At 51.7% G+C, this 24,175-nt stretch overlaps 8 protein-coding genes across 8 annotated transcripts; 5 read left to right on the forward strand and 3 right to left on the reverse strand.

Moving 5' to 3' along the window:
- Window positions 1-41: 41 nt before the first annotated feature.
- BDV17DRAFT_255670 (dolichyl-P-Glc:Glc1Man(9)GlcNAc(2)-PP-dolichol alpha-1,3-glucosyltransferase ALG8) lies at window positions 42-1,922 on the reverse strand (the record flags this gene model as incomplete). Its single annotated transcript, XM_073756959.1, has 6 exons — window positions 1,779-1,922; window positions 1,617-1,695; window positions 1,359-1,552; window positions 806-1,299; window positions 620-759; window positions 42-568 (listed from the first exon to the last, which is right to left on the reverse strand). The coding sequence occupies exons 1-6, from the start codon at window positions 1,853-1,855 to the stop codon at window positions 44-46; spliced, it is 1,509 nt and encodes a 502-aa protein (XP_073618768.1). The 5' UTR covers window positions 1,856-1,922.
- Window positions 1,923-2,370: 448 nt separating this feature from the next.
- Window positions 2,371-4,243, forward strand: BDV17DRAFT_229176 (putative lectin family integral membrane protein). Its single transcript, XM_073755749.1, has 7 exons — window positions 2,371-2,540; window positions 2,596-2,662; window positions 2,715-2,785; window positions 2,848-3,028; window positions 3,079-3,273; window positions 3,323-3,854; window positions 3,917-4,243. Exons 1-7 carry the CDS (start codon window positions 2,452-2,454, stop codon window positions 4,042-4,044), a joined length of 1,263 nt encoding a protein of 420 aa, XP_073618769.1. The 5' UTR covers window positions 2,371-2,451; the 3' UTR covers window positions 4,045-4,243.
- Window positions 4,244-5,880: 1,637 nt separating this feature from the next.
- Window positions 5,881-10,136, forward strand: BDV17DRAFT_255680 (DDT domain protein). The gene is made up of 7 exons (XM_073756960.1): window positions 5,881-6,365; window positions 6,447-6,512; window positions 6,572-6,715; window positions 6,774-6,876; window positions 6,931-6,947; window positions 7,007-8,634; window positions 8,693-10,136. The coding sequence occupies exons 1-7, from the start codon at window positions 6,363-6,365 to the stop codon at window positions 9,750-9,752; spliced, it is 3,021 nt and encodes a 1,006-aa protein (XP_073618770.1). The 5' UTR covers window positions 5,881-6,362; the 3' UTR covers window positions 9,753-10,136.
- A 409-nt stretch (window positions 10,137-10,545) lies between these two features.
- BDV17DRAFT_255682 (coenzyme A transporter) lies at window positions 10,546-12,395 on the forward strand. The gene is made up of 2 exons (XM_073756961.1): window positions 10,546-11,144; window positions 11,201-12,395. The coding sequence occupies exons 1-2, from the start codon at window positions 10,818-10,820 to the stop codon at window positions 12,185-12,187; spliced, it is 1,314 nt and encodes a 437-aa protein (XP_073618771.1). The 5' UTR covers window positions 10,546-10,817; the 3' UTR covers window positions 12,188-12,395.
- Window positions 12,396-12,691: 296 nt separating this feature from the next.
- On the forward strand, window positions 12,692-16,905 carry BDV17DRAFT_301513 (uncharacterized protein; the record flags this gene model as incomplete). Its single annotated transcript, XM_073764272.1, has 3 exons — window positions 12,692-13,394; window positions 13,449-13,763; window positions 14,106-16,905. 3 exons carry the CDS (start codon window positions 12,692-12,694, stop codon window positions 16,181-16,183), a joined length of 3,096 nt encoding a protein of 1,031 aa, XP_073618772.1. The 3' UTR covers window positions 16,184-16,905.
- Window positions 16,906-18,264: 1,359 nt separating this feature from the next.
- On the forward strand, window positions 18,265-19,984 carry pex12 (ubiquitin-protein ligase peroxin 12). The gene is made up of 2 exons (XM_073755750.1): window positions 18,265-18,445; window positions 18,503-19,984. The coding sequence occupies exons 1-2, from the start codon at window positions 18,388-18,390 to the stop codon at window positions 19,897-19,899; spliced, it is 1,455 nt and encodes a 484-aa protein (XP_073618773.1). The 5' UTR covers window positions 18,265-18,387; the 3' UTR covers window positions 19,900-19,984.
- Window positions 19,985-20,267: 283 nt separating this feature from the next.
- BDV17DRAFT_280013 (glycoside hydrolase family 125 protein) lies at window positions 20,268-22,020 on the reverse strand (the record flags this gene model as incomplete). Its single annotated transcript, XM_073759814.1, has 3 exons — window positions 20,268-20,536; window positions 20,629-21,833; window positions 21,896-22,020. The coding sequence occupies 3 exons, from the start codon at window positions 22,018-22,020 to the stop codon at window positions 20,268-20,270; spliced, it is 1,599 nt and encodes a 532-aa protein (XP_073618774.1).
- A 363-nt stretch (window positions 22,021-22,383) lies between these two features.
- On the reverse strand, window positions 22,384-24,140 carry BDV17DRAFT_280014 (uncharacterized protein; the record flags this gene model as incomplete). The annotated part of the gene is made up of 8 exons (XM_073759815.1): window positions 22,384-22,535; window positions 22,595-22,760; window positions 22,797-22,931; window positions 23,084-23,362; window positions 23,421-23,599; window positions 23,665-23,915; window positions 23,973-24,028; window positions 24,081-24,140. The coding sequence occupies 8 exons, from the start codon at window positions 24,138-24,140 to the stop codon at window positions 22,384-22,386; spliced, it is 1,278 nt and encodes a 425-aa protein (XP_073618775.1).
- Window positions 24,141-24,175: the final 35 nt, after the last annotated feature.

Below are 24,175 nucleotides of genomic sequence, written 5' to 3' on the forward strand. Positions count from 1 at the left end.
TTCGTCTATGATATTGGTATCATATAGTACTAGCAATTCAGGTCTAAGCCGTAAAATAAACAACCATAAAACCGACCCAGCTCCCCACGACCCCAAGCGCACTATAGCTACTCGTGAACATAAGCGGAAGGAACTGATACCTCTCCAGCCCAAAGACAAGCTGATGGACCAAAGACGTATAGATAATCAACGGAATCGCAACAGTGATATAAAGCAGGCTGAACCGATCAACGAGGAAGATCCTCGGGCGCTCGGGGACCGGCGCAATGCGATCAAACGCGAACAGGAACAGGATGAGCCAGAGGAGCGTGTAGACTGTTTTAAGCGGAAACTCGGCGGCCGTGAAGAGAAGTGGGAAGAGCGAGACGTGTCCGGCTACGGCGACGGGGCGGTATGCGGAGAAGTAACGTCGGTCTTTGAGGGCGATAAGGCTGAAGGGGATGATGATGAGGAGGATGGCTTTCTCGTGGACGTGCCAGCCGAAGAGGAAGGAGGTGTAGCCGCATAGCGTGAGGGCTCCGACGAAGGTATCCCAGGTTGGGCGGAGCCAGAGTTTGATGAGGGGGAGCTGGGCATTTGGGTTAGAGTGGTGGTAAAGATGGAGGTAGGAGGGGCGTACTAATTGGAACAGGAGCGTTAGGGCGAAGGTGTGCTCCTTCAAGACCTCTGGGAGGACAGCAAAAGAGGTATCGCCGACAAGACCGCGGGTGACGCTTGAGAGAGCTTCGTGGTTGACCGGAAGTCCGAGTCTTGGGGCCACTGCGAGAGTAAGCGGAGGCGAAACAAAGCAAGAGGATTCACGTACGTGGAATCAGGACGCGGTCCGTGAATGAGTACATCGCCCAGACATTTGGAGCCCAGTAAGCATGGCATAAGCCTCTCGAGAACGGAAACAGTCGATCTTTCAGCTGAAGGAGTTGGCCCCAAGAAGCAAATGGGCCGAACGCTAGCCCGAAGACAGTCACTACACTCAGACCCAGCTTGATAGTATTTCCAATTTGAGGACGGAACACGGATTTTGGATCTAAGCAGTACGCGCGCAGCAGGTAAACGAAGTAGGCGAGCGAAAGGTAAAGGTAGATGTGTTTCAGGCAGAGCAGAACGGCGAAGGCAATTCCGCTATATAGCAAAGTGGACTGTTTCCGAGCCCAGACAATTGACAAGATGAGGATGCCGTAGAGAAAGCCATTGTACTGGAAGTGAATGTGGTCGATAATGAACAGCCCGGGAGACAGCAGAATCGACAGACTGGCGGCATGCGCGAGGTGTTTATTAGGTTGCGGGACGGATTTGATGAATCTGTATAGGTCATGTCAGCCACGTCACAATATACACTTATGCGGTGTTGAGCCACTCACCGGTTGAGAGCAAAGAAAAGAACCACCTCCGTCACAATGACTGTCGCCCTCTGGAAGTATACGGTCTGCCAGGAATCATAGTTGAGATTGCGAACGTCAAGCATCGCCGGGTCCGCATATTGTGCCAGTTGAGAAAGCACCCACTCGAACGCCGCGAAGAAAGGAGGGTAGTCGAGGGTCCATTCCGAGGTTTTCTATATACAGACAAGATCGTTAATTCTCCGACGCGCAAAAGCCGCGGAGGGCAATTGTAGGTACCTCATAGTACCATTCTTGCACAGGCAACGAATGGGTGATGGCGAGCCAATTGCGGTGGACTTCGAAGTCAGTCGATTTACTGCGCCAAAAAAAATCCCGATTCAGTATGAATTACTTGCATTTAAGCCAGTTTGAGGTGCAGGGTTTAATCGATGAACGTACTAGGCGGGGAAAAGGAGGATTTTGAACGCCGTTGCGACAATGGCGCATTGCGTCAAGGAAGGGTACAAGTCAGCCATTGAAGCTGTGCTGGAGCATCACGGATGTAAATGCAATGAGAAGAGAAGCATCCGGTGGCTGATCAAGCTATTCTGACTCTCAATATAGGTCCGTCGAGAGTATCTTTTGGAAGCGGCCCGGCGATCGATCCGGGGAGCGCGTGCACGTGACTGCGCGTCTCGGGGAGCGGGCTAGACTGTGACTGACGAAAGGCCAGTGTGTCCGTCCATCGTCCGTTCATCGTGGGGAAAGCTGCGTCCGACAAGCTCGCTGCTTGACAGGCTCGACAGGCTCGACTTCCGCCGTTTGACCGACTTTTGCTCGCCGCTCATTTTGCTGCAGAGCTCATTGGCCTATTTCCAATCGTTGTTGTCCTCCGTCCTTCAGTGGATCGCCATTGTTATTGTCTTTGTCTCCACGCTGTACCGCCGCGGAGCTTTCTCGAACCCTTGACCATATAGACCTTGTACTGTGTACCATTTTCTACGATCTCGGCTTTTTATACCCGCTTGGACGTTTTATATTTCTTGCTTGGATATTATCCTATTCAGACAAAAGCCGGTCACGCAATTCTTCTCTTTTCCAAGGATACTGGTGCCGTCGGACTCTATAGACCATGAAGATCGCGGCTTCTTCTTTCCTTCTCTTCGCCGCTGCTACTGCGCAGGCGGTGATCGACTCCTCGAGCTTTGGCCATGGCGCAATGTAATACCGCCTCCCTTTGGCTGCCACATGTACCACTATCTGACCTACTATACAGCGTTGCGCCCAGCCGAGATGGCGTCCCGGGGTGGGATCTAGGGGGCGAAGGACACACTCCTCAAATTGTACGCTCGCTTCTAGCCCAGATCGCTTTGCTGAGGAAACTGACATCTGCAGCTCTCGAATAAAATCATCCTTACACCCCCGTATCCTGGCAACACTCGAGGTTCTGCCTGGTCTCAAGCTCCGTAAGTCGCCGGGTTTTCTACGATGGGGTCAGTGGCTCGGAAATATAAACTGACTTGGATAGTCTTTCTCAATCAGAATGGACAGCCGAATTCCAATTCCGAGCAACGGGTGCTGAGAGGGCTGGGGGAAATCTCCAGCTTTGGTACGTCAATGACGGGAAAAACAAAGTTGGCTCATCTAGCATCTACACCGTGGGTCAGTGGGATGGGTTTGCCTTGGTCGTGGACACCCACAGCGGAAGGGTACGTCGTGTTACCTCTCAGTACTTTTCAAAACTAACATCTGCCAATAGGGTGGTAGTATCAGAGGATTTCTCAACGATGGCACAACAGATTACAAGAGCCACAGGAGTGTCGATAGCCTAGCTTTCGGGCACTGCGACTATTCCTACCGGAACCTCGGGCGGCCATCAGTTATTCGTGTTCGGCACACCAATGCCGTTTTCGAAGTGACCGTGGACGAAAAGCCATGCTTCTCGACGGACAAGGTGAGTTGCTTCACTTATTGGCTACTCATACCTCGCTAATATCACGTAGGTCATCCTTCCTGCTGGGAACACTTTTGGTGTTACGGCTGCGACTCCTGAAAACCCAGACTCCTTCGAGGTCTTCAAGCTCGTCCTACAGACCGCCGCTTCTGGCTACGGAAAAGCCCCGCCTCTTCACCAGCAGCGCAACAATGATCAGCAACCTATTGCCGCTCAACCTCAAGCTGGTACCCAACAAGCGCAGGCCTTATCGAACGATCTCAGTTCAATAAACGCACAATTCGTTGATCTCGGCGGCCGTGTCCAACTCATCAACAAAGCCACCAACAACGTCCTCCGCGAGCTTACAAACCAGGGTTCCAAAGCCGAAACCCGAAATGCAGACCTCCTCCAGCGACTCGCCACAAAGGAACAAGTTCAGAGTCTGGACGTTCGCCTCCAGAGAATGGAGCAAACGCTACTGTCTATTCAACGGGACCTGGAAGGCAAAGACTACCGCGACCGCTTCAACCAGCTGCACGAAACCCTGCGGTCGTCGCATCTCAGTCTGACTGAAAACATTAAAGATAACTTCCTCAACGGTAGGTCAAATCCGGCACTTTTCTTAATTTGAGTAAGGGCATTATCTAACGCGTTGAAATAGTTATCACTGCATCAACACCTCGCATGGGCTTCTTCATCTTCACCCTCATCGCCTTCCAGATTCTCCTCGCCGGCGCATACATCATTTACAAGCGCCGCCGCGCCAACATGCCAAAGAAATTCCTCTAATTACGTTCTGTACGAGTAATGGAAGATACGAAATGTCATTTTTTTCCTCAGTTCTTCCCTCATGCGCATCAATGTACCATCATGTTAGCGGGGGATCGGAAGCTCTCAGTACACTTATTGCTTTTTTGTTTATAATCGCTCTGGCACCTTCGTCATGTATACTCGACTAGCCCATGTTCTATCGCGACGTCCTCGATATGTAGCTATATGTACGTGAGTAAACTCTGTGTTGACCTCATTAAACCACGACCGCATTCTCCCATCTGTGAATTGATAATTGATGATAGATGATGTAATGTTTGCACTGTTTGCTCAATCCACGTGTGTTCCCGTCCGAGAAACCTTGAAGGACCCACTGGATTAGCACAGGTCTAGTCCGTAACAGGCTAGCCCGCGAGCTAAATATGATCAATCCGTTCGCTGACGACTCCATACCCTGGCAAAGGAGTGACGGATCGGGAACGTGCATTGTTATTGCCTGCGTTGTTTTTTGAGCTGAATACATTCGCACGTACAATGCATGTTGCCATCCGATTTAGCGCTGAACTCGCGGGGTCCATATCGAGTATTTGCTTATCATAGCCACATAAACTCCTGTGGGCATCCGAAAGATTTAGCGAGTATCTGGCTGAGGGAATTTGTGAAGCATGATTTGACTTCGATGAAGTAACTGCTTCCATAGAGTCATGTCGATACGCGGCGTATCCGCGTTCCTGCTGGGATTTTCGACCTATATGGCCGCAGGATTCATCCGTTCTGCGACTATAACCTTAGGTTGTGACGAAAGCGTTTTGAGACAGCCACAGTAAGTCGACCAGCTATGCCCAGAAATCGAACTCCCGCAAGAAGAACTGCAAGTAATGGTTGGGTGTTCCAGAGGACAACTAAAGAAAGTTTAGGACTGACTAGATCGCAGATGATGTCGCTTTGTTACGGTATATAGTGTTTAGACGATGGCCGAGGAAATGAGTTCCCTCTGGGAAGCGTATAGGAGAGCCTTCGCCTTTTGCAGCTAAGGATGGGACGACAGGCGTGAAAGACATGGTTGAGATGTTGTTCGGAACTCTTTATGTGCCACCGATGACTTGACTTGTCGATAGGGTATGGTCAAACGATCTTTGTAGCTCGAGATAAATGGACTAGGATCGATAGTGAGCACTCCACAGTACCAGAGCAGAATAAGTCCATGCAATTAGACATAGATTGGAGACATACCCAGTGATGTGGTGTGTCCGTAAAGCTACGCGGCCATGATATAAGATGGAAAGCCCAGGTGGGCCTGTGTTGTCAGACAAGTATATCCGCAACAAGAATGGTGAGAAGAAAAAAAGTTTATTAATTGCTGGGATATAGCAGGGGGGTATAAAACAAAAATAGCCACCAAGAAGAGCATGAAGGAATGGCTCGAGGTGCGGTGGTAGCTGTCTGAGAGCGGTATTGTTCTTTGTCTACTGCACCGAGGCCCTAGATGCGGCTTCGGGCTACCGAATAGACTTTTGGCAGATGTAACTGAGACTTGCAATATGAGGACACAAAAATATTGCTATAAGAATCTCGCCAAAAAAAGGAGCAGAATGAGTGCAAATACGTCTGTGGATAGTCGAGTCGTCGGGGAGTGGAGGCGCAAGAAGAGCAGAAGACGGGCAAAGCAGTCAAGAGACTCCGGAGGCCAGAGGGTTGAGTCCCAAAGAGGAAAAGCCTCCTCCGCTCGAGGTTCAATGGAGCGTGAGCCAATCAGCAGCGGGCCTTGGCCCTCCAGGGCTCCCTCTCGATCACCCGGTTCTGCCGTGCGGCGACCGCTTCTCGCTTTCCTTTCCTCCTCCACAGTCTGTCCTCTTTCAGAAGCTTCATTTTCTTCTTCACTTTTCCCTCTCCCTTTCTCTCTCCCTTGCTATATCCTCCGTCTCCAACCCGCCGCGCATATACAATTTACATACTTCGCTTCCTCCCGCTCCGCATCCCGCAACCTTGCAATTGTCGAGTACTTGTATTTACTCTCGTTTTCCTACCTGCGGACCTGGTAGGCCTGTCTCGGGGTTTATCTCTGCGCCTACCCGCTAAGCGCTATCTTCTTGCTGCGTCCGCGAGTGTGACCTTTCGGTTCTTGGGCTTGCGGCGCGATTGGGACGCGTTTCTTGAGGTATATCTACCTCCGGCTAAAACCGCAGGCCATGTTCAGCACCGCACCTCGTACACAATGCTAAACATACCTTGCGCGATAGACATCCCATTACGAGCGTTGAGTACCGTTCCAGAATATTCCCGATTATTTGACGCGTCTCCCGCGTTTTCTTGCCCGCGAAAATATACAGATCATAATGGTGCGTTGGTAGCTCCGAAACGCCGCAGCACTATATTGTGGCCGCCGATAAGCGTGACTAACCAGTGATTACAACCTCCAGGTGCTCTTCAAACGAAAACCCGTTCAATACCTTCCCCGTCCCGTTATCGAAGATGATAGCTCCGAGGCATGTATACCCCGCCGGGGTCGGATGAGACAAGGAATACTGACACGCGATGCGCGTAGGTCTGGGTGATCTCAGAAACACAAGAGGTCTTCACGAATTACGAATCGTACCTTCAGCGCATGGACTTTTACAAACAGAGGAAGTTCATCTGCGAGATTACGGGTCATTCGGGATTGAATTTCTTCGAAGCTCATCGGAGCGAGGTACGTGGACCGGGCCACAATGAATGGAGAAACAAAAGTCTGACGAACGTTTCTGTAGATGGAGGAATCGCGGGAAGTGAACAATTCATTCCCGGAAGCTCTGAAAGGCCCCATTTTGCGTAGGACGCAATTTTCCACAGTATCGCGGGTCGATAACCTCGGTAAGTAACCCAGCCTCATACCGAGTTCAGCGATTTTTCTAACTTCTATAATAGTGGATGAGATCTTTGAAGTAGGTGAAATACGGTTATCATACTAAACCTAGGCTGCTTATTGACGGATTGAATATAGGAATTCAAGGCCGAATTTTACCCTGGAGAACCGGTTCTCATTGTATTGGACGACAACACGCGCTTACACGGGATAATCAGAGACAAAGCCAACTTCGCCGAGCAGCTGTATCCGGACGGGACTGTCAAAACGCCTGCCCACGCGACATATCTGGTTAAAGTGTTGGATCGTCCAAACGAGGAAGCGCTGCTGGATCATAATCATATCGTTCGTGATAGGAAGACTTTCACCAAGCAGATGCTTCGCGCTTTCATCAAGAATAATGTGACTCGAGAATCCTGGAACGGTGCTCCCTGGCTCGTGAAGCCTTCGGTCGCGGAAGAGTTCAGAATACCGACGGAAGTGCCGAAACACTTGCAATATGGGGCCAGAGTGGCCGAGAAGAAAGCGCAAAAGAAGGCTGACCAGGAGGGATTTTTCGGCTTTTTCTCTTCGCAGCAACTACCGGAATTGAAGCCAGCCGTCAAGGGCCAGAAGGCCAAACCGTCCGCACAGGATTTGGCGCGATCGGAAGAGGCGCAGTTTCTTGAGTACAAACGTTCCCTGAACGGGAATCCAAGTTTCCTTGTCGGCAACAAACCCACCCACGGACCCCCACGACCATTGAAACCTCAAGAGGAGCCTGAACCAAAACCGCAGGCGGTTCCTAGTGTTGTGATCAAAGCCGAGCCGACGAAGCCATCATCACCACCACCACCACCACCGCCGATCAAGTATCCTATCGAAGATCTCGACATACCGCCAAATCGCGAGAAGAAGAAGCAGAGGCCACCTTTGAAGTTCTTGAAAGCGAACGAACTCGACGACCCTGATGATGAAGATCTCCTACAAGATGCTATTGAGGTGGAATCAGTGGGTCCACTTCTTGAAACGTGGAACACTCTCAACGTTTATTGCGAAGTATTCCAGCTGGATTCCTTTACTTTCGACGACTTCTTGCAGGCAATGCGGTTCTCGTCGGATGAGGTCGACTGTCAGCTTTTCACTGAGATCCATTGCGCTGTTTTGAAGAAACTGGTCAACGCCGAAAAGGACAACAACGGTGCTATCCAGATTTCCCTTCCAGAGCTTCCCATTGAGGAGACAGAGGATTCTGACGAGGATGAGGGTGAGGAGGAGGAAGAGGAACAAGATGAGGCCGAAGATACACCTGAGCCAGCCGTGACAAGAATGACGACCCGGGGTAGTCTCGCCAAAGCGGAGGCGGAGAACTTGAAGTCATTGGTAAATGGCCAACCCGATCCGAACGAAGTCAAGACTCACCGCGCCGCCGAAATGTTCCCTGAATATGGCTGGATTGACCGTCTACGCCAGCGGGATTTCAAGAATGGTGGGTGGGAGATGATCATGATTGGACTCATGTATCAACTGTCTGTTCGTCCGCGAATGTCGCAAGTCTGCAATCGGATACTAGAACATCTCGCTCCCCTGGATCAAGAACCAACGCAAGAAACAGCAAGCGCGCAATATGCTGTTATGGACGTCAATCTAAGGATTCGGGCACTTCAGATCATTTGCATGTTGAGCTTGGAGACGAAAGCTATCCGAAACTACCTGGAGGAGTGCAGCAACCAGATGACCGAGTTCCGAAAGGAGAAGATCGAGCACCAGAAGGCTCGTAAAGCAGCGTAAGTCGAGACAACAGATGTGCGTCCCAAAAGTTCAGCTAACTAAAGCTTTCTTTAGACTCGAGGAACTTCGTAAGTTGCATCAGGAACGCAAAGCACTCCAACCAGAACCCGAGAAGTCCCCAAGTCCCATTCCGGAGCTGGAAGCTGCGGAAGATACGAAGATGAGTGGCATGGACGGGGACTCGCAAGTCGATTCCGAGATCGAGGGAACTCCACAGCGATCGCTTCGTGGTGGCCAGGACCGCCTCATTGAACGGAAGCGCAAGCTGGACGAAGAACGAGAGAGAAAGGAGCAACTCGCCAAGCAGCCTAAGGGTTCAAAGCAATATCAACGAGTGCTCAAGAAAATTGAAGAACAGAAAGCCGCTGTCGCAAAAGCCGAGGAGAAGATCATGATTATTGACAACGATCTCAGGGAGGCTGATTGCCCTCGGACGAGGTGTCTCGGGAAAGACCGCTTCTGCAACCGGTATTGGTGGTTTGAGCGTAACGCAATGCCCTATGAGGGAATGCCGAACAGCTCAACCGCGGAAGCCAAATACGCCAACGGCCGCCTCTGGGTCCAAGGTCCGGATGACATGGAGCGACTCGGGTTCATTGACATTTCGGATGACCTAAAGAAGCAATACCAGAAACAATTCCATGTGTCCCCGGTAGAGCGCAAGAAGCACGAAGAGGGTCCCACGCGACTTTCGCGTGCACACGAATGGGGTTACTACGATGAACCGGAGGCAATTGAAAAGCTTTTGGACTGGCTTGACTCTCGCGGCGAACGCGAGACAAAACTACGAAAAGAGCTTCTCATCCACCGCGACAACCTTGCCAAGTGCATGCAAGCACGCCATGACTGGCTTTCACGAACGGAAGATGACACTGAGGACCTGCCAGCCAAAAGGGTGACAACACGACACAAGACATACGTCGCCGACGAGAAGCACCACTGTCTGAACTGGCGGAACTCGACAGCTCTGGCAGAGAACGGACATCTTCATCTTGAAGCGCCCCGGCCGTCTAAGCGGGCGCGGAAATCAGGCGGCGAAGAGCAGAAGGAGGTCAAGGTCACGAACCGACAAGGCAAACCGCTGACCAGACAAGGCGGACGATACAATTTCTAAGATCCAGGTGCTTATTTCTTTGCGTATCTATGATCCTTTTGCATCTTGGGCCAACGGCGTTGGGATTGCGGGCTTTTATCAGCAGCTTTGTTCCCGAGGCGCCCAACAAGAAATTCTCGGTTATCTACATGAGGGCATGGTCATGAACATTTACTGACTATACAGCGTATATTGCATTATTAGAGAGGTACGGGTGGTCGGGTGTTGGGCACCGGTGTTTATCTATGCTCTTTTAGCGTTCATTTTGGTAGAGCACAGCCAGCCACGGCCCTTCGCTTCGCTACGGGGGGCTGGCCCTCCGGGGGCTCTCCAAGGGCCCTGCCGGGGGCCAGGTTTGGCCTTCGGCGGTTTCTCAAGCGCAATTGAAAGATACTTGTAGTTATATATAGTTTCCTATACAAATAGAAGTACCGCTCTATATATAAAAAAGGATCTTTCCGGGGCGTTCCCCCCCGGAAACCCCTTGGCCTACTTGAAGCGTGATACAGAAATACAGAGTACTTGGTGTTCCCCCGGACCACCCCTTAATGTATATCTTATGCCGACTGCGTATATAAAGTAACGACGCAGTTTTCAAGTCACGAGACTCCGGTGACCTTTTCAACATTCGGCATATAATGGAAGTAATCATGTGAATATTTGACTTTATGCAAGTCACTCGACCTTCAGGGACCAATCAGAGTCTTGGCATGGAAAATCCACCAGTCGGATAGCCCTGCGTAATGTGACAGTATGCATTGGGCAATTTCGTGGCAGAAGCGCGTATCGGCATGTCAGGGCGGTAACGTATCCGCTCTGTGTTCGGCGCCACTATGACGCTGGCCGCCTCTCCAATGTTCTCAGGATTATTATTATTTCGCACTCTACAGCGATCTTCAGATAGGCTTCTCGGCTTTGCGTTCATATTTTCCTCAGCAGCATCCATCATACATAGCGCCTACGTATTCCCCGCATAACACCCTCGCTCGGTTTGCCTCGCAGATCCATGGCCGCGTATATCCGGTAGTCCGTCGGCCCCAGATTCTCACCTCCTCAGATCAACCGAGCTTGCCTGTCGGAGTGCTCATGTCTACTGCCGCTACCGGCCATGCGCAAGCCGACTCTCCCTCAATCTCTTCACGATCGCCTTCCCCGAACACAATAGCAGATTCTCAGCCGCGGAGTCACTCCGCTTTTCAGCAGATGGAAACCGCTTCAGCCTCGCCCGGACAACGGCCGACATTGCACAACCCTAACAGCGGGGCAGTAGTGACCGGGCCTCACACGACCTCCGCTGACGAGACGTCACATCGCCAGAGGCAGACTAGTCACAGTGGTGGGCAGGAGAAGAATAAAAGGAGCGTCGACTATCTCTTACGGAGTGGGTTTGCTGGAGGGGTAGCTGGCTGTGCGGTAGGTCGACTTTCCATGATCATCGAGCGGGCAGGACTGACAAATGCATTATGTAGGCAAAAACAGTTGTTGCGCCTCTCGATCGCGTTAAGATTCTTTTCCAAGCGTCAAATCCTCAGTTCGCCAAATATACGGGAAGTTGGGCTGGGCTTGTTTTCGCCGTTCGAGATATCAAGCGATATGAGGGTGCTCGAGGTCTCTTCCGGGGTCATTCGGCCACGCTTCTGCGAATATTCCCATATGCCGCTATCAAGTTTCTTGCCTACGAACAAATTCGAGCCATATTCATACATTCGCGAGAACAAGAGACTCCAATTCGTCGATTAGTCTCGGGGAGTTTGGCGGGAATTACCTCGGTCTTTTTCACATATCCGCTAGAGCTGATTCGGGTGCGGCTGGCATTTGAGACGAGCAAGTCGTCTCGTTCATCTCTCGTCGACATGCTCCGGCAAATCTACAACGAACGAGTAAAACCACCGAAAGACCTCACCACTGCGAAGGAGGCGGGCTCATCGGTTGCCGCCGCCGCCGCCGACAGCGTTACATCTGCCACAAGGAAAATCGTTCCCAGCTCAGGACTTGCAAATTTCTACCGTGGCTTTACCCCGACGCTTCTTGGAATGCTTCCATATGCCGGTGTCTCTTTCCTCACCCACGACACTGTTGGCGACTGGCTCCGTCTACCGTCGCTTGCTCCCTACACTACTATCCCTCAACCCGAATCATCCTCCTCTGACCACAAGCACAACTCTCGAAGACCACAACTCACAGCTGCTGCGGAACTTTTCTCCGGCGCAATCGCCGGTGTCGTCTCCCAAACGTCCTCGTATCCCTTCGAAGTGATGCGCCGCCGAATGCAAGTAGGCGGAGTAGTTGGTGATGGCCGCCACCTTGGGATCGCCGAAACGGCGCGCATAATCTTCAAGGAGAGGGGGTTCCGCGGGTTCTGGATTGGTTTGACGATTGGCTACCTCAAGGTGATACCCATGACAGCTACTGGTTTCTTTGTTTACGAGCGCCTTAAGTGGCAGTTGGGAATTTAGACGTCTCTTCTCCATATTTACTGTCTTGCTGTTGCTGTTATAGAACATTTGTTTTCCTTTGTTGTTTGTTCTGTTTAGGCGTCCGCTGGGTTGGTTATCTCTGGTATCATATCATACCCGTTCTCTTGCATATTTGGGTAATATACATGGCTCAAAGCCGTCTCTTGTAGATGAGGGTCAATATTGAATATAAAGATGAGAAATCCACATAAAATTCTATCAACTTGAAGACATTAAGATTCCTCATTCTGCTCCGCGAACAAGTGGCTCTGATGGAAGGCGAAGACGCCTGACTGATAAGGCAATGGCGCACGGACCATTTGCGGAACAAAAAAAAGTTGGCGATGGATCTCCGACACCCGCGCAATATTTCAAGTCAACAACCCACATTAGGCGCAACCCATTTCGCATTCTACGTACTTGCAGAGCTTAAGGAGATAACAGATTGCTATTCGGCAAAAGCCCTCTCACCCCAGACAAGATCTATCAGACATACACGACAAAATGACAACCCGTAAGCGCAACGAATTCCTCGACATCGTGGACAGCGAGGATGAAGACAACGATGCCGGATACGACTCAGAAGCTGCAGAAGAAAGCAAAGGCCGGACAACAAAACGGAGAAAGACACAGCCGCGCAAAGATATACTAGAGAGCGGCTCGGAGGAAGAAGCGTCAGATGGATCAGAGAACGAAGAAGAGAGCGATGCAGAAGGCGGGGGCGTCCGGTTACCGAATAAAAAGACAGCGCGCCGTGACGAAAGCGAAGCAGATGAGAACGATGACGAACAAGACTACGGTGACCATGATGAAGAAGAGGAACAGGGAGACCAATACCTCGACGCAACCGCCGAAGCAGAGACCGCAAAGGAAGGAAAGAAGAAGAAGAAGTCAAAACCTCTCGACAAATTCAAAGATAAACCGAAAAAGAACAAAACGGGTGTGGTTTATCTCTCGTCGCTTCCACCGTACATGAAGCCGTTCGCGCTGAAGTCGCTCCTTGAGGCGCGCGGGTTCGGTCCTATCACGAAGGTTTTCTTGTCGCCGGAGGTGCGGGCGCCGTCTGCGCCGAAACGCCGGTCGAATAAGAGGAAGACGTACTCGGATGGCTGGATAGAATTTGCGTCGAAGAAGACCGCGAAGATCTGCGCGGAGTCTATGAATGCCTCCATTGTTGGTGGGCGGAAGGGTGGTTGGTATCATGATGGTATATCTCTCTGGTGCTATTTCTATGAATACATTGCTAACTGCTACATAACAGACGTGCTTAACATAAAGTACCTCAAGAACTTCAAATGGGCGGACTTGACTGAGCAAATAGAAAGAGAGAGGAACGAGAGAGAGGCCAAGCGGCGGATCGAGGATACGAGAGCAAGAAAGGAGGAGAAGGTCTTCCTTCAGGGTTACGAGAAGGGCAAGATGCTCGAGGGGATTCAGAAGAAGAACGAGGAGAAGCGGAAACGCAAGATGCAGGCTGGGGCCGGTGGTGAAGAGAAAGACAAGCCTGTCAACGCGCGGAGAACGTTCACGCAGAGCGAGGTCAGGCATGGACGGGATAAGATATCAGATGACCAGGGTGCTGTGGAGGAGGACACTAGGAGGGTTCTGGGGAAGATTTTCTAAAGCCTTCATACTTTGTTCTGACTGTACTCTATTTTTGTACTGTTAGCGGATACCTGAGATCAACCACCCAGCTTCTGCGATTCGCTGCAGACTGTCTTCACACAAATATTACCCCATCCCTAAACGCACTAAATTTTCTCAAAAGACATGCAGAGAAAAGGATCTTCGAATATACCCTGCTCTGCTTTTGTAGACTGGAAGAGCCATGCCCTAAGAAAGTAATCCGCTTAGTCATTGTTTGCAGAGTTTGCACTCAATCTATGGTCGTCCAAGCTCCAGGCAGTTTGCCGCCCAGAAAGCCATCGTTGCAACAGCAATCTCCTTACCATTTTCCAAATTTCAAGAATGATGCACCGGACTATACTGAGGGCGCCACGGCGCTGCCAGGAAATTGCGCGTGCTGTACCCTTCATTTCCTCTCCGTCTGCTCGCTATACATTCCTCTCACACGCTCGATTACGGACGTTGACTTCATCCTCTCACCTCTCAACAGATCACCCACCTTCATCGTCTATCTCATTTGATTCTCCGCAAGCCGAAGAAAAGGAGGCGAAGACACCGCAGCCGACCCCCAATCCCTCGCAGCACGTCCCCTGGTATCTTCAGGACGAGAGCGCGGTCCCCGCAACAGCCGAGGTAACATCACGAGACAAGCTCCCAGAGCTCCCAGAGAACCCACCCAAGATCCTGCCGGAACTTTTGGGTTATATATTCAAAGACCTCGGTCTTGATGAGTTAAAATTACTTGACTTGCGACAATTGGAGACGCCGGCAGCTCTGGGGGCGAATGTCATCATGATTGTTGGGACTGCACGCAGTGTTAAGCACCTGAATGTTTCTGCGGACCGTCTTTGTCGCTGGCTACGGAGCAACTATAAACTGTCGCCATACGCGGATGGTTTACTGGGGAGGAATGAGCTGAAGATTAAGCTGCGACGCAAGGCTCGCCGGGCTAGGGTTGCTAGCCGGACTGGTACAATGTTTGACGATAAGGATGATGGGATTACCACGGGGTGGATCTGTGTTAATGCGGGTGTCGTGGAGAAGGAGACAGTGTCGGAGCAGGTGGATAGTGCATTTGAGGGTTTTGGGCCTCTAGTGAACGGCATCCGAGTGGTTGTCCAGATGTTTACTGAGGAAAAGAGAGCGGAATTGGATTTGGAGACCCTTTGGGAGGGAAGGATAACGCGCGCCCAACGAGAAAAGGAGAAATACTCTGATGTCGCCATGGACGCACCCGAAGAGGTTCGTTTACATAACTCACCATGTCTGTCATCGTCACCGTCTGACTCTCATTCGTCATATGTTGCCAGGTCTCCCGTGATCCCTCCGCTTGAACAGAGAAGGCAGTTCCACAGCAGGGGTGGATTTCAAGCGCGCTCTTGGCATCATTTTGCAACGCGACGGCTTATGTCTCAAACTCGTGCTCTTACTGCACCTGCCCCAGGGGCGAATGCATTTTCTTCCCCAGCCGCCCCGCTGCTACAGTATATCACGAACTTGCCCGAAGATCGGATAAAATCTTCACTTGGCGATAATCCAGAAGATCCCGATTCTACTGATTACCTGCGGATCTTTCACGATGCTTTGTCACGCTCTCCAATGGACCTTGCAGCCTTGGCACACCTGGAACTCATGTGCTTTGCTCACGCCAAAGGCTTCCCCTTATTCAGTAGGGAAGCCGTGCACAAGGCGTTCATGGGATGCTGCATCTCCGCCAGCGAAATCCCAGAACGGATAAACACCCAAGTCCTCAACATTCTATTAGCCCCACGAACATCGGACGAATACGAAGGCGACGAATGGTACACAGAATCAGATAGGGAAATAGCCCTCAGCGTGCTCGATCAACTCATCCTCCGCGGCAGGAATTTCATGAACCTGGGCATGTTCACCCGCCTCTACAACCTCGCCGCCCTCCCCACAGGCCCCGGCGACCCAGACGACGAACTAACCTACGCGGAACGCGGTGCCCACGTCCTCCGCATGATCGACATCCTTGATATCCCCTTTGAGCCCCTCGCAGCCCGAAGACTCATGCTCTCTCTCGTCCGCAATGGCGACTACGACAGCTTCTGGAAGTGGTGGCGCAGTTTACCGCTCAAGGGCAGTGGTCGGGATTACGAGGACTACGTTATGCTCTTCCGTATGTTTGTTGAGCAGGGTGATGGGAGGCAGGCGAGGGACTGTATCGCTACGTGGGTGCCCATGATGCAGCGCGAGGATCCGCCTGTTCCCATTGAGGGGGAGCTTGTTGAGTTGGTTATGGATTGTCTTCGCCTTGCGGAGCCGGATGTCGAGCATAAGGTTGAGGAGGGGAGACAGAATTCTTATGCGAAGTTGTGGCGGGAGTGTGTGAGCAGGTTGGATTAGAGGTTCTACCCGTGGGTGGCCGCGGATACCCATGTACTTTCTACTCAATGTCTAATGAACGACTCAATTTTCTTGCTTCTTTCCTTAGATCGATGTGTTTATGCTCTGTATCTTCATTGCCTCTGGTCTTTTTTGTCGGAATTGCCTCGCTCTTCTGATGCCGCAGGGGCCCCCGGATCTCGACCCCGTCCCAGCTGCAACGGGGAGAACAATTCTCATACCGGGCGGCGCCTTCTCCATTGGGGTCATCCAGCCAGTCCTCGCCTCCGGACTAGACATGCCCACCTGCTCCCCATTCAGCATCTCATACGTTTTGTTGGCATCAAAGCAGATCGATTATAGCAACCTCATCGCCATGGATAATCTAGCAGCAGCCCTTGAAAATGCTCTAACCTGGTAGTTTACAAATGCCTCTGGGTATGCAGTCCGACAATCCTTGTGCATGCAACCATGATTTGTTCCTGGGGCCATGGAAGAAAAATAAAGAGGATATGGTTAAGAGGTGCACCATTCCTGTTCACACCTTTACATATAAGAGTTTCTGTTGGCGATACCCTTTCTTCTATGCACTGCTATTTTCTCATTAACCCTTCTCCAGGTGAACAATACTTCACGTCCACTTTGACTATATAATCATGTCAGAAGCCTTAAATCCAGAGCTTGGCTGAGCAACTTCTTTTTCTTACAAGCAACCCCTCAAGCATCGGCTTTTCATCGTCTCTGCCCATACCCATCAAGCCACGATGTCTTCAGATACTAGAAACCCTGGGCTAGGTGACTTCGCCAAACTTGAACGAGAATGTACGCCGGATGGGTTGGGAATGGCTTACACCCATTAATTATCAGCATTTTGAACGGCCTGGTTCTGGGTCAAAAAGTCGATACACGCTGGATATCCTTCGGGCGAGTCGGATAATTTATGACGAGGTTTCTGAAATCCTCTATGACAACACACAACTGGTCTTTCATGTCTACCCGAGTATTCAGAATCCCCAGGTCGTTGTTCAGATACCCAGGTTATTCAGGCAGTCCTTAATCATTTCCCTTATCATAGAACCGAGGTGACATTCAACTTTATCGTGTCCAATTCCAACGACTTTCAGCAGCTATCGGTTCTATGGCAGCGAGTATACCGACTGAAAGATTGCCTGGTCCACGCATCATGGTGAAAAAAACTCACCATTGTATACTTACCCGGTGGTATCAACTGGAACGAGAATGACGGGTAGAATCCGCAGTTTTCCGCAAGCGAAACGCCTACTCAGACCCCGGAGTTGCACAACAAGCTGTACAGTTCTGAGGGTCTAATCGTGCCATTTTTTCTGCTTGGATAACATTCAAGCAACGGAAATACTCCAATTGGACTCTTCCAGAGAGCAGTTCCTCGCTATGGATAGACCCTTGCACCGCTGGGGGAGGTTTTATCTCTCAAAAAGCGGGAAGGGAGGAGATGTGACGTTGGAGCAAGGATGAGCGCACGTCAGAGGACATGTTCAATGAGGCAAAGAACATTAGCGATTTAGTGACTCGGGTCATGCGCGAGAACTAATCTCGACTCACAAGGCTTGGACTGCGCGGACCGATAGCTGAGTTTGCCAATCGCGACTCACGTACATACAGTACGCCTACAGAGTCCACTTCCGATCTACTAGCAAAAGACCGCTGGATCCCTGAGCCTCAGCCCACTGCAGAAGTTGATCAGTTGCACGACAATCCTAGAGCCAGGGCCTGGCAACCCCATGATCGGGCCCGGGAAAACATCTCGCTTTGAGGTGCAGAACACTGGGATTATGGAATCTGCGGAGGGCGAGTCCGGACGGGATGCAGCGGTCAGGCCTGAGGCTGAAGCATCAATGCCATTGCTCTTGCGCATCCGGAGCAAGCATAAGAGGGCTTTGGAGTTGTCTGCGGAGTACCTGCGCATGACTTGGCGATGCGGCCCAGAAAGCATACTGAGATTGACGACTAAGCCCTGAATCATTTTTGTGTATTTTTTCTTTTCCTAGGAATAAGAAAAGTGATGATGTTTTTCTGAACTTTGAAGTCCCAGAGGCGTGCGTAGATGTATAGGGCTGACTAACCAAACACGTGTCGACGAGCCTCGGCCCAGAGCGGCCGTGACTTGGGCCTTTCCGTATCTCTACGGCTTCACAGTTATCTGCTAGTCTGCGTTGCAGAGCAGGCTAGGTTGCTGCATCATAACCATGGAGTACTTGCCGGGTCTCCAGCAGGAGTTCGACGAACTGAAACCATCACTCTTTGGTAACCAGCCAGCTTCAATGCGGAGAACAGCGGAGTGCTAACCACCCTTCTGATCAGAATTGCTCGCGGAACAACAGCTATCAGACCTCCTTCCTCCGTCAATACGGTACATTCTTGCCATCGCTACACATCGTCATCCGCGTTACCTACTCCGGATACTGAACTCTTACGACGAGGTTTATGCGTTGCTCTCCCTTATCGTCGAGCGCTACTACCTGCGAAACTTCGGCGGCTCATTCACAGAGAACTTCTACTCGCTCAAACGCGAGCGCGTTCTTTTGACCAAGAATGGCGAGATTCCTCGAGCTCAACTTGGTGCCCCCGGGCCCGTCCGCGACAGCCTCAAGCTGCGCAGTGCAGACGTGTGGAAGAACCTATTCGTGATGGTCGGCATCCCCTACCTCAAGCGCAAGCTAGACGAAGGCTACGACATCCACGCAGCGCCACAAGCATCCCTAATAATGAGCGGCGGTCCACGATATAATCCGAGCGACGATCTACCCCCTCACCCAACCATCCGCCAGCGCCTGATGCACGCCTACAAATGGTTCCTCCGCAACATCTACCCCTCCGTCAACGCAGCCTACTATTTCTCTATCCTCCTCTTTAACCTCGCTTACCTCTTCGACAACACCAAATACTCCTCCCCCTTCCTGTGGCTTATCGGCACGCGCATCCGCCGCTTAAGCTCCGCAGACCACCACGCCATCGCCAGAATTCTAGACGGCAAACCGCAGAACCCACGCGGCGCTCGGACCCGACCCGGCTCAGGCCTTCTGGGTCTTCTCAGCCCGCAGAACCTCTATCCGCAACTCCTCACTTCCCTGCGCTACTTCCTCCCCGCCTCAATCTTTGCGCTTAAATTCCTGGAATGGTGGCATGCAAGCGACTTCTCGCGCCAACTAGCCCGCAAAGCAACCGACACGCTCGACATCCCAGCCCCCATAACAAAAGGGATGATCCCGCCCTCCGAGCGCAAACGCAAACGCTCCACAGAAAAGCCAGATACCAGCTCGTCCTCACCAAAATCAGCCCTCAAATCCACCACCCAACCGCGCAATCGACCCCAACCACCTATCTCCGCCTCCTCGTACCTCCCCATCTTCACCGTCTCCTTACCACCCGCAGACACAGACGCCGCCTCTTCCTGCCCCATTTGCCTGAACCAGCTCGCCAACCCCACAGCCTGCCAGACGGGCTACGTCTACTGCTACGTGTGTATATTCCACTGGCTGAACGGCGAGCACCAGCGGCAGATTGACTTTATGAATGGCGATGGGGCGGGTGCTGCTTGGGAAGAGGCCGGTGAGGAAGATGGAGAGCGGGGTGACGCGCCGGCTCACAAGGTTGGAGAGAGCCGCGAGGGGAAGTGGGAAAGTGGGAAGGGGCGATGTCCGGTTACGGGGAGGAGAGTGCTGGGTGGGACAGAGGGCTTGAGGAGGGTTCTGATTTAATCTTCTAACTTATAAATACCCTGTCTTTCGAGAAAAATTTTTTTGTGGTTCAAGTTCGGGTTCATTTTAGGTTGATGATTGTACAACGTTGTTTGGAGCGTCTTTGCATGTGCTTGACCGCAAGATGATTGTACATAGGTAGAATTGGGTCTACGACTGCTCCTTCTCGATGCATAGCAGTCTCATTGATAGTCTATATCTCTCATATACCCGCAATGCCAGTAACGATACCGCAATAACATTGCTATTAATATTATACCTAAGGAAGTACTCTACTCACCACGAAACCAATCCACCTACACAACCAAGATCACCAAAACTTTGCCTACTTCGACCCCCCCCCCTTCTTAATCCCACTCCTACCTAGTCTACGGGACATAAGGCTCAGCCCCCTCTCCAAAAACCAAATGCGGCCGCTCAGCCGCGATTTTCAGGACAGTCTGCGCAAAGACCGAATTCGCCCAGGCAAACCAAGGCCGCGTGTACTCCGCAATATTATTCACGTCGATGGATTCATGGACGAGACCAAGCAGGCTTGAGTCCCGCACGAGGTTAAGGCACTCTGTTATCTCGGCTTCGGAGTCGGACGTCTGGGCTTGGATTAGGAGGGACATGGGCCAGGCGTTTGTTAGGCCAACTGGAGAGTAGATTTTAGTTAGCTTTTGTCGTCACCTCGTTTGGCGAGGAGATAAGGGGAGGCGCCGCGATGGTCAGGAAGGGGGAGCTTACTGTGTGGACCGCCGATACCGTGGAATGCGGAGCCAGTGAAGTAGTATGGGTTTCCGTCCTTGGAGAGGATCATCTCGCGGGTGTTCTTGTAGACGGGGTCATCCTTGTCGACGAAGCCCAGTACAGGCAGAGAGAGGAGCGAAGGGATGTTTGCGTCGTCCATGAAGACATGCGATCCGTAGCCGTCGACTTCGAAAGCGTAGACATTGCCATATTTCGGATGGTCGACTATGGCGTTCTCCTGAATCGCCCTATGCAGCCGGGTGCTACGGCTTTGAAGGTCCTGTATAATATTAGCTGGCCCGTCGGCGGCACGGAGCACAGCTGCTGTCCGGTTGAGCTGCACGGCCATCTGGGCGTTGGCGGGGATGAAATAGCCCATGATTGTTGCGTCGTCGCTGGGACGGAAGGCGCTGCGGATGAGGCCATTTCCTGAGTTTAGAGGGTTTCCGACGCCCTTTAGATTGAGTGTTTCGGTTCCTAGGGTTGTTTGGCGCTGGAATGTGTACTGGTTTGTAACGAACTGGCCGTCAGAGTTGAAGGTTGGTTCGGACTGTGCATCTAGAGAGCGAAGCAGCGTGTTCAATGCCATGTACCAACGGTCAGTAAGATGATCTGTGGAGCCGGTATTCTCGTGAAAGTCGGCAGCAAGAGCGAGGAAGTTGGCGAGCGAGTCAAGCTCATATTTGCACTCAAAGACAACGTTGGGATCGTATGCGGGGTTGACCATATCTTCTTGCGTGCTGCTCTGTGGGGGGATATTGCTTGGAGGTGGAGGCTGGAAGGCATTGCAGTATGGTGACTGTATGACGAATTCGGCTTGCGTTTTGATTGCACCTAGAATGAGGCTATAGAGTCGCTCGTCCCTGTTCGCTAAGGTCTGATAGTTTATCAATTGGTTCGTCGAGTCGCGCAGCCACTCGGCATTGATATCGCCTGTCACGATGAAGGTCTGCGGACCGTTCCATACTTCATCCGCCTTTTTGCTATTCCTTGCTGCTGTTGCAGAACCATCAACATGCCAACGTATCGTCGTGTCAAGGGTGTTGGGGAAGGCATTGCGGAAGATCTGGGCGAGGTCTTTATCAGTCATACGAGACGTGACATCGTCGATGACTTGCTCGACAACAGATGAGTTGAACGTTCGACATTCGGCCGCTGGTCTTTGGTAGGGAAGATTCAAGGGGCCCCCGCTATAAGGAGGACTGTGACCAGTGATTAGCTGGACAGTCGCAGTTTGGAGGAGTATTGAAAACCAGAGACTCACTGGAGGGATTGGGAGTATTCAAGATAGTCAGGACACGCTCGGCGATGGAGTGCAGGCTGGGCTGCAGCTTCCCCCCCGCTCAAGCTGAGGAGGGGCAGGGCGAGAAGCAGCGCGGAGAGGGTCATGGTTTGGGAGAGATTGGGTGAGACAAAACCAAAGTCAGCATCCATGAGGTCACGTCAAGGTGCCCATTACGAGGAAGGAGGGGGTTTAAAAGGAGGTGCCGCTGTCCGTTGCACATGGCGGTTGGGGTTGAAATGCGGAGAAGATCGCAGAGGATTCTCCAACTGCAAAGCCCCCGGCGATCATTCCCCGCCCCTTGATTTTCAACTGACAAAGCTACAAGTTTATTTGCCACTGTCTCCGAATGCTACAGTCCTTCGCGACCTAGGGATCATACCATTGAGATTAATTACAAGTGGCGTGCGCTAAGCGATCAAATCTTCCCAGCAGCCATCGTCATTCCTGCCCATGATTCATGCCCCAAGCTACTTCTTGCCAAAAAAAGACATGATATTCCCCTGCCCCGCTTTGGCCCCGGCTTTACCTTTAGGCGCGCTGACTGGTGGTTTTTTCTTGGGCGGCGGTGGTGCAGGCTCGTCCTCTGAGAATGACTCCCAGCTCGGCTCTTCGACGGTGACTAGGGACAAGGTCAGTTTGATGCCGATTTTCTTTGGGCACATGAACACGGAGACGCACCAAGGTAGCCTTCACTATCCTTCTTTACTGCCTTCTTCATGACTTGCCGCCGTCCTCTGCGTCGGCCACCTTTGACTGTTGCTTCGACCTTGAGGTCCTCCTGCTTGGGAGGTGGCTTGTCAATGGTTTCTGGTTCTGCTGGCGGCTTTGTAGCATCGCTCATTTCCTCGTCTTCGTCTATGGCTTATCAGTATTTGGAAACAGAGGTGCTGAGGATAAACGCACCGTCATCTTCCATCATCTGTCTTAGTCTCTCTTCCCGTTCTTTCCTTGTCTCACGGGTTCCACCCGTGTCCTCCTTCTTCGACTCCGGGAAGAGTTCTTCTTGATCCTCTCCCTCATCAGAAGCATCGCCCAGTACAACTAAGATCCATTAGTCAACATATCGAACAGTGCCAAGTGACCGACTCACCATCTTCAGCACCACTAGGTTCGGCCTGATAATCATTAGTAATGAGTAGGAATGTTGAAGGATGAATAGGTACTCACCGACTCCGCAGCAGAAGCAGTTGAATCTTCCTTCTTCACCTTGGGTTTCGCCTTGGCAAACGAACTGAACAAACTGCCCTTCTCCTTAGCTGGAGGAGCCTTGTCTAACTTTGTTGATGAGGCGGAATCTTGGCGTTGCACTGGCTTCGGAGCTTGACGCTCCTCTTTCTTCGGTTCAGTCGTGCTCGGCTGTAAAGAATCGGGTTGTGCGGGACGCTTCGCTGGCACTGTACTGGAAGGCGCGGGAGGGGGAGGGGGAGGCCGAGCACCTGTTCTCCGCTGTTGCAACCGAGTCAGCAAAATATGATCCGGCTGATGATATGGCGCCGGCCCGTACCTTGACATTCGCGTTCTGAATCATGCCCCATTGCTTCCCGTACTCCAATGGATCCTCTTGCGCATGATTGACGAGCATTTCACGGCCGACATCCGTAAGGACATTAAGGTCCTGCAAAACCGCAGGCTGCAGGCTATATATGTATACGGATGATATCGACTCGAAGGTCGCTTTCGCATCTGCATGGCTCATTATTAGCATTTATCACGACGAAATCGATCACAGGCCATAGTAAATAGCTTACCTTCTAAGTCTTCCTCACGCGCCAGCAGAACAGCAGAAACAGAAAACTGATCTACGGGGCCATCCTGATCCGACATTGAGCTGCTAATGTACGGGCTGTTCGGCACTATGTCGTCTGCATCATCGTTGCCATTGGCGGCGGCACCGTTCGTCGCGGGCTCGGGTGCCTTGGGAGTTCCCGTAAGAACATACGTCGCGTTCACGCTGGACGGCTTTTTTGCGTTTTCGTTGCGGTGGAAGTCATAGAGAATCCTTTCGCATAGTTAGCACCCTGCAGGTTCTTCGGATCGATTTGTGAAGCCCACTCACTGCTTCGCGATAGTACTGTGTACTCTCAGAGCTCGGCCCAGCGAGCGATAAGTCACCTGTAGATGGAGTCAGTGGGACACAGTCGCAATCCGGCGCGTCAATACGAACCGTCCGGCGCTCACTGAACACATTCTCCGCCAGATACTTCTTATAATCCGCGACGGCCATCTCGAGACAGAAACTCAATTTCGCAGTCGCAGTCG

The sequence above is a fragment of the Aspergillus undulatus genome (assembly GCF_047715775.1).
Source record: "Aspergillus undulatus strain CBS 261.88 unplaced genomic scaffold BDV17scaffold_8, whole genome shotgun sequence".
In the NCBI taxonomy this organism is placed as follows: Eukaryota; Fungi; Ascomycota; class Eurotiomycetes; order Eurotiales; family Aspergillaceae; genus Aspergillus; species Aspergillus undulatus.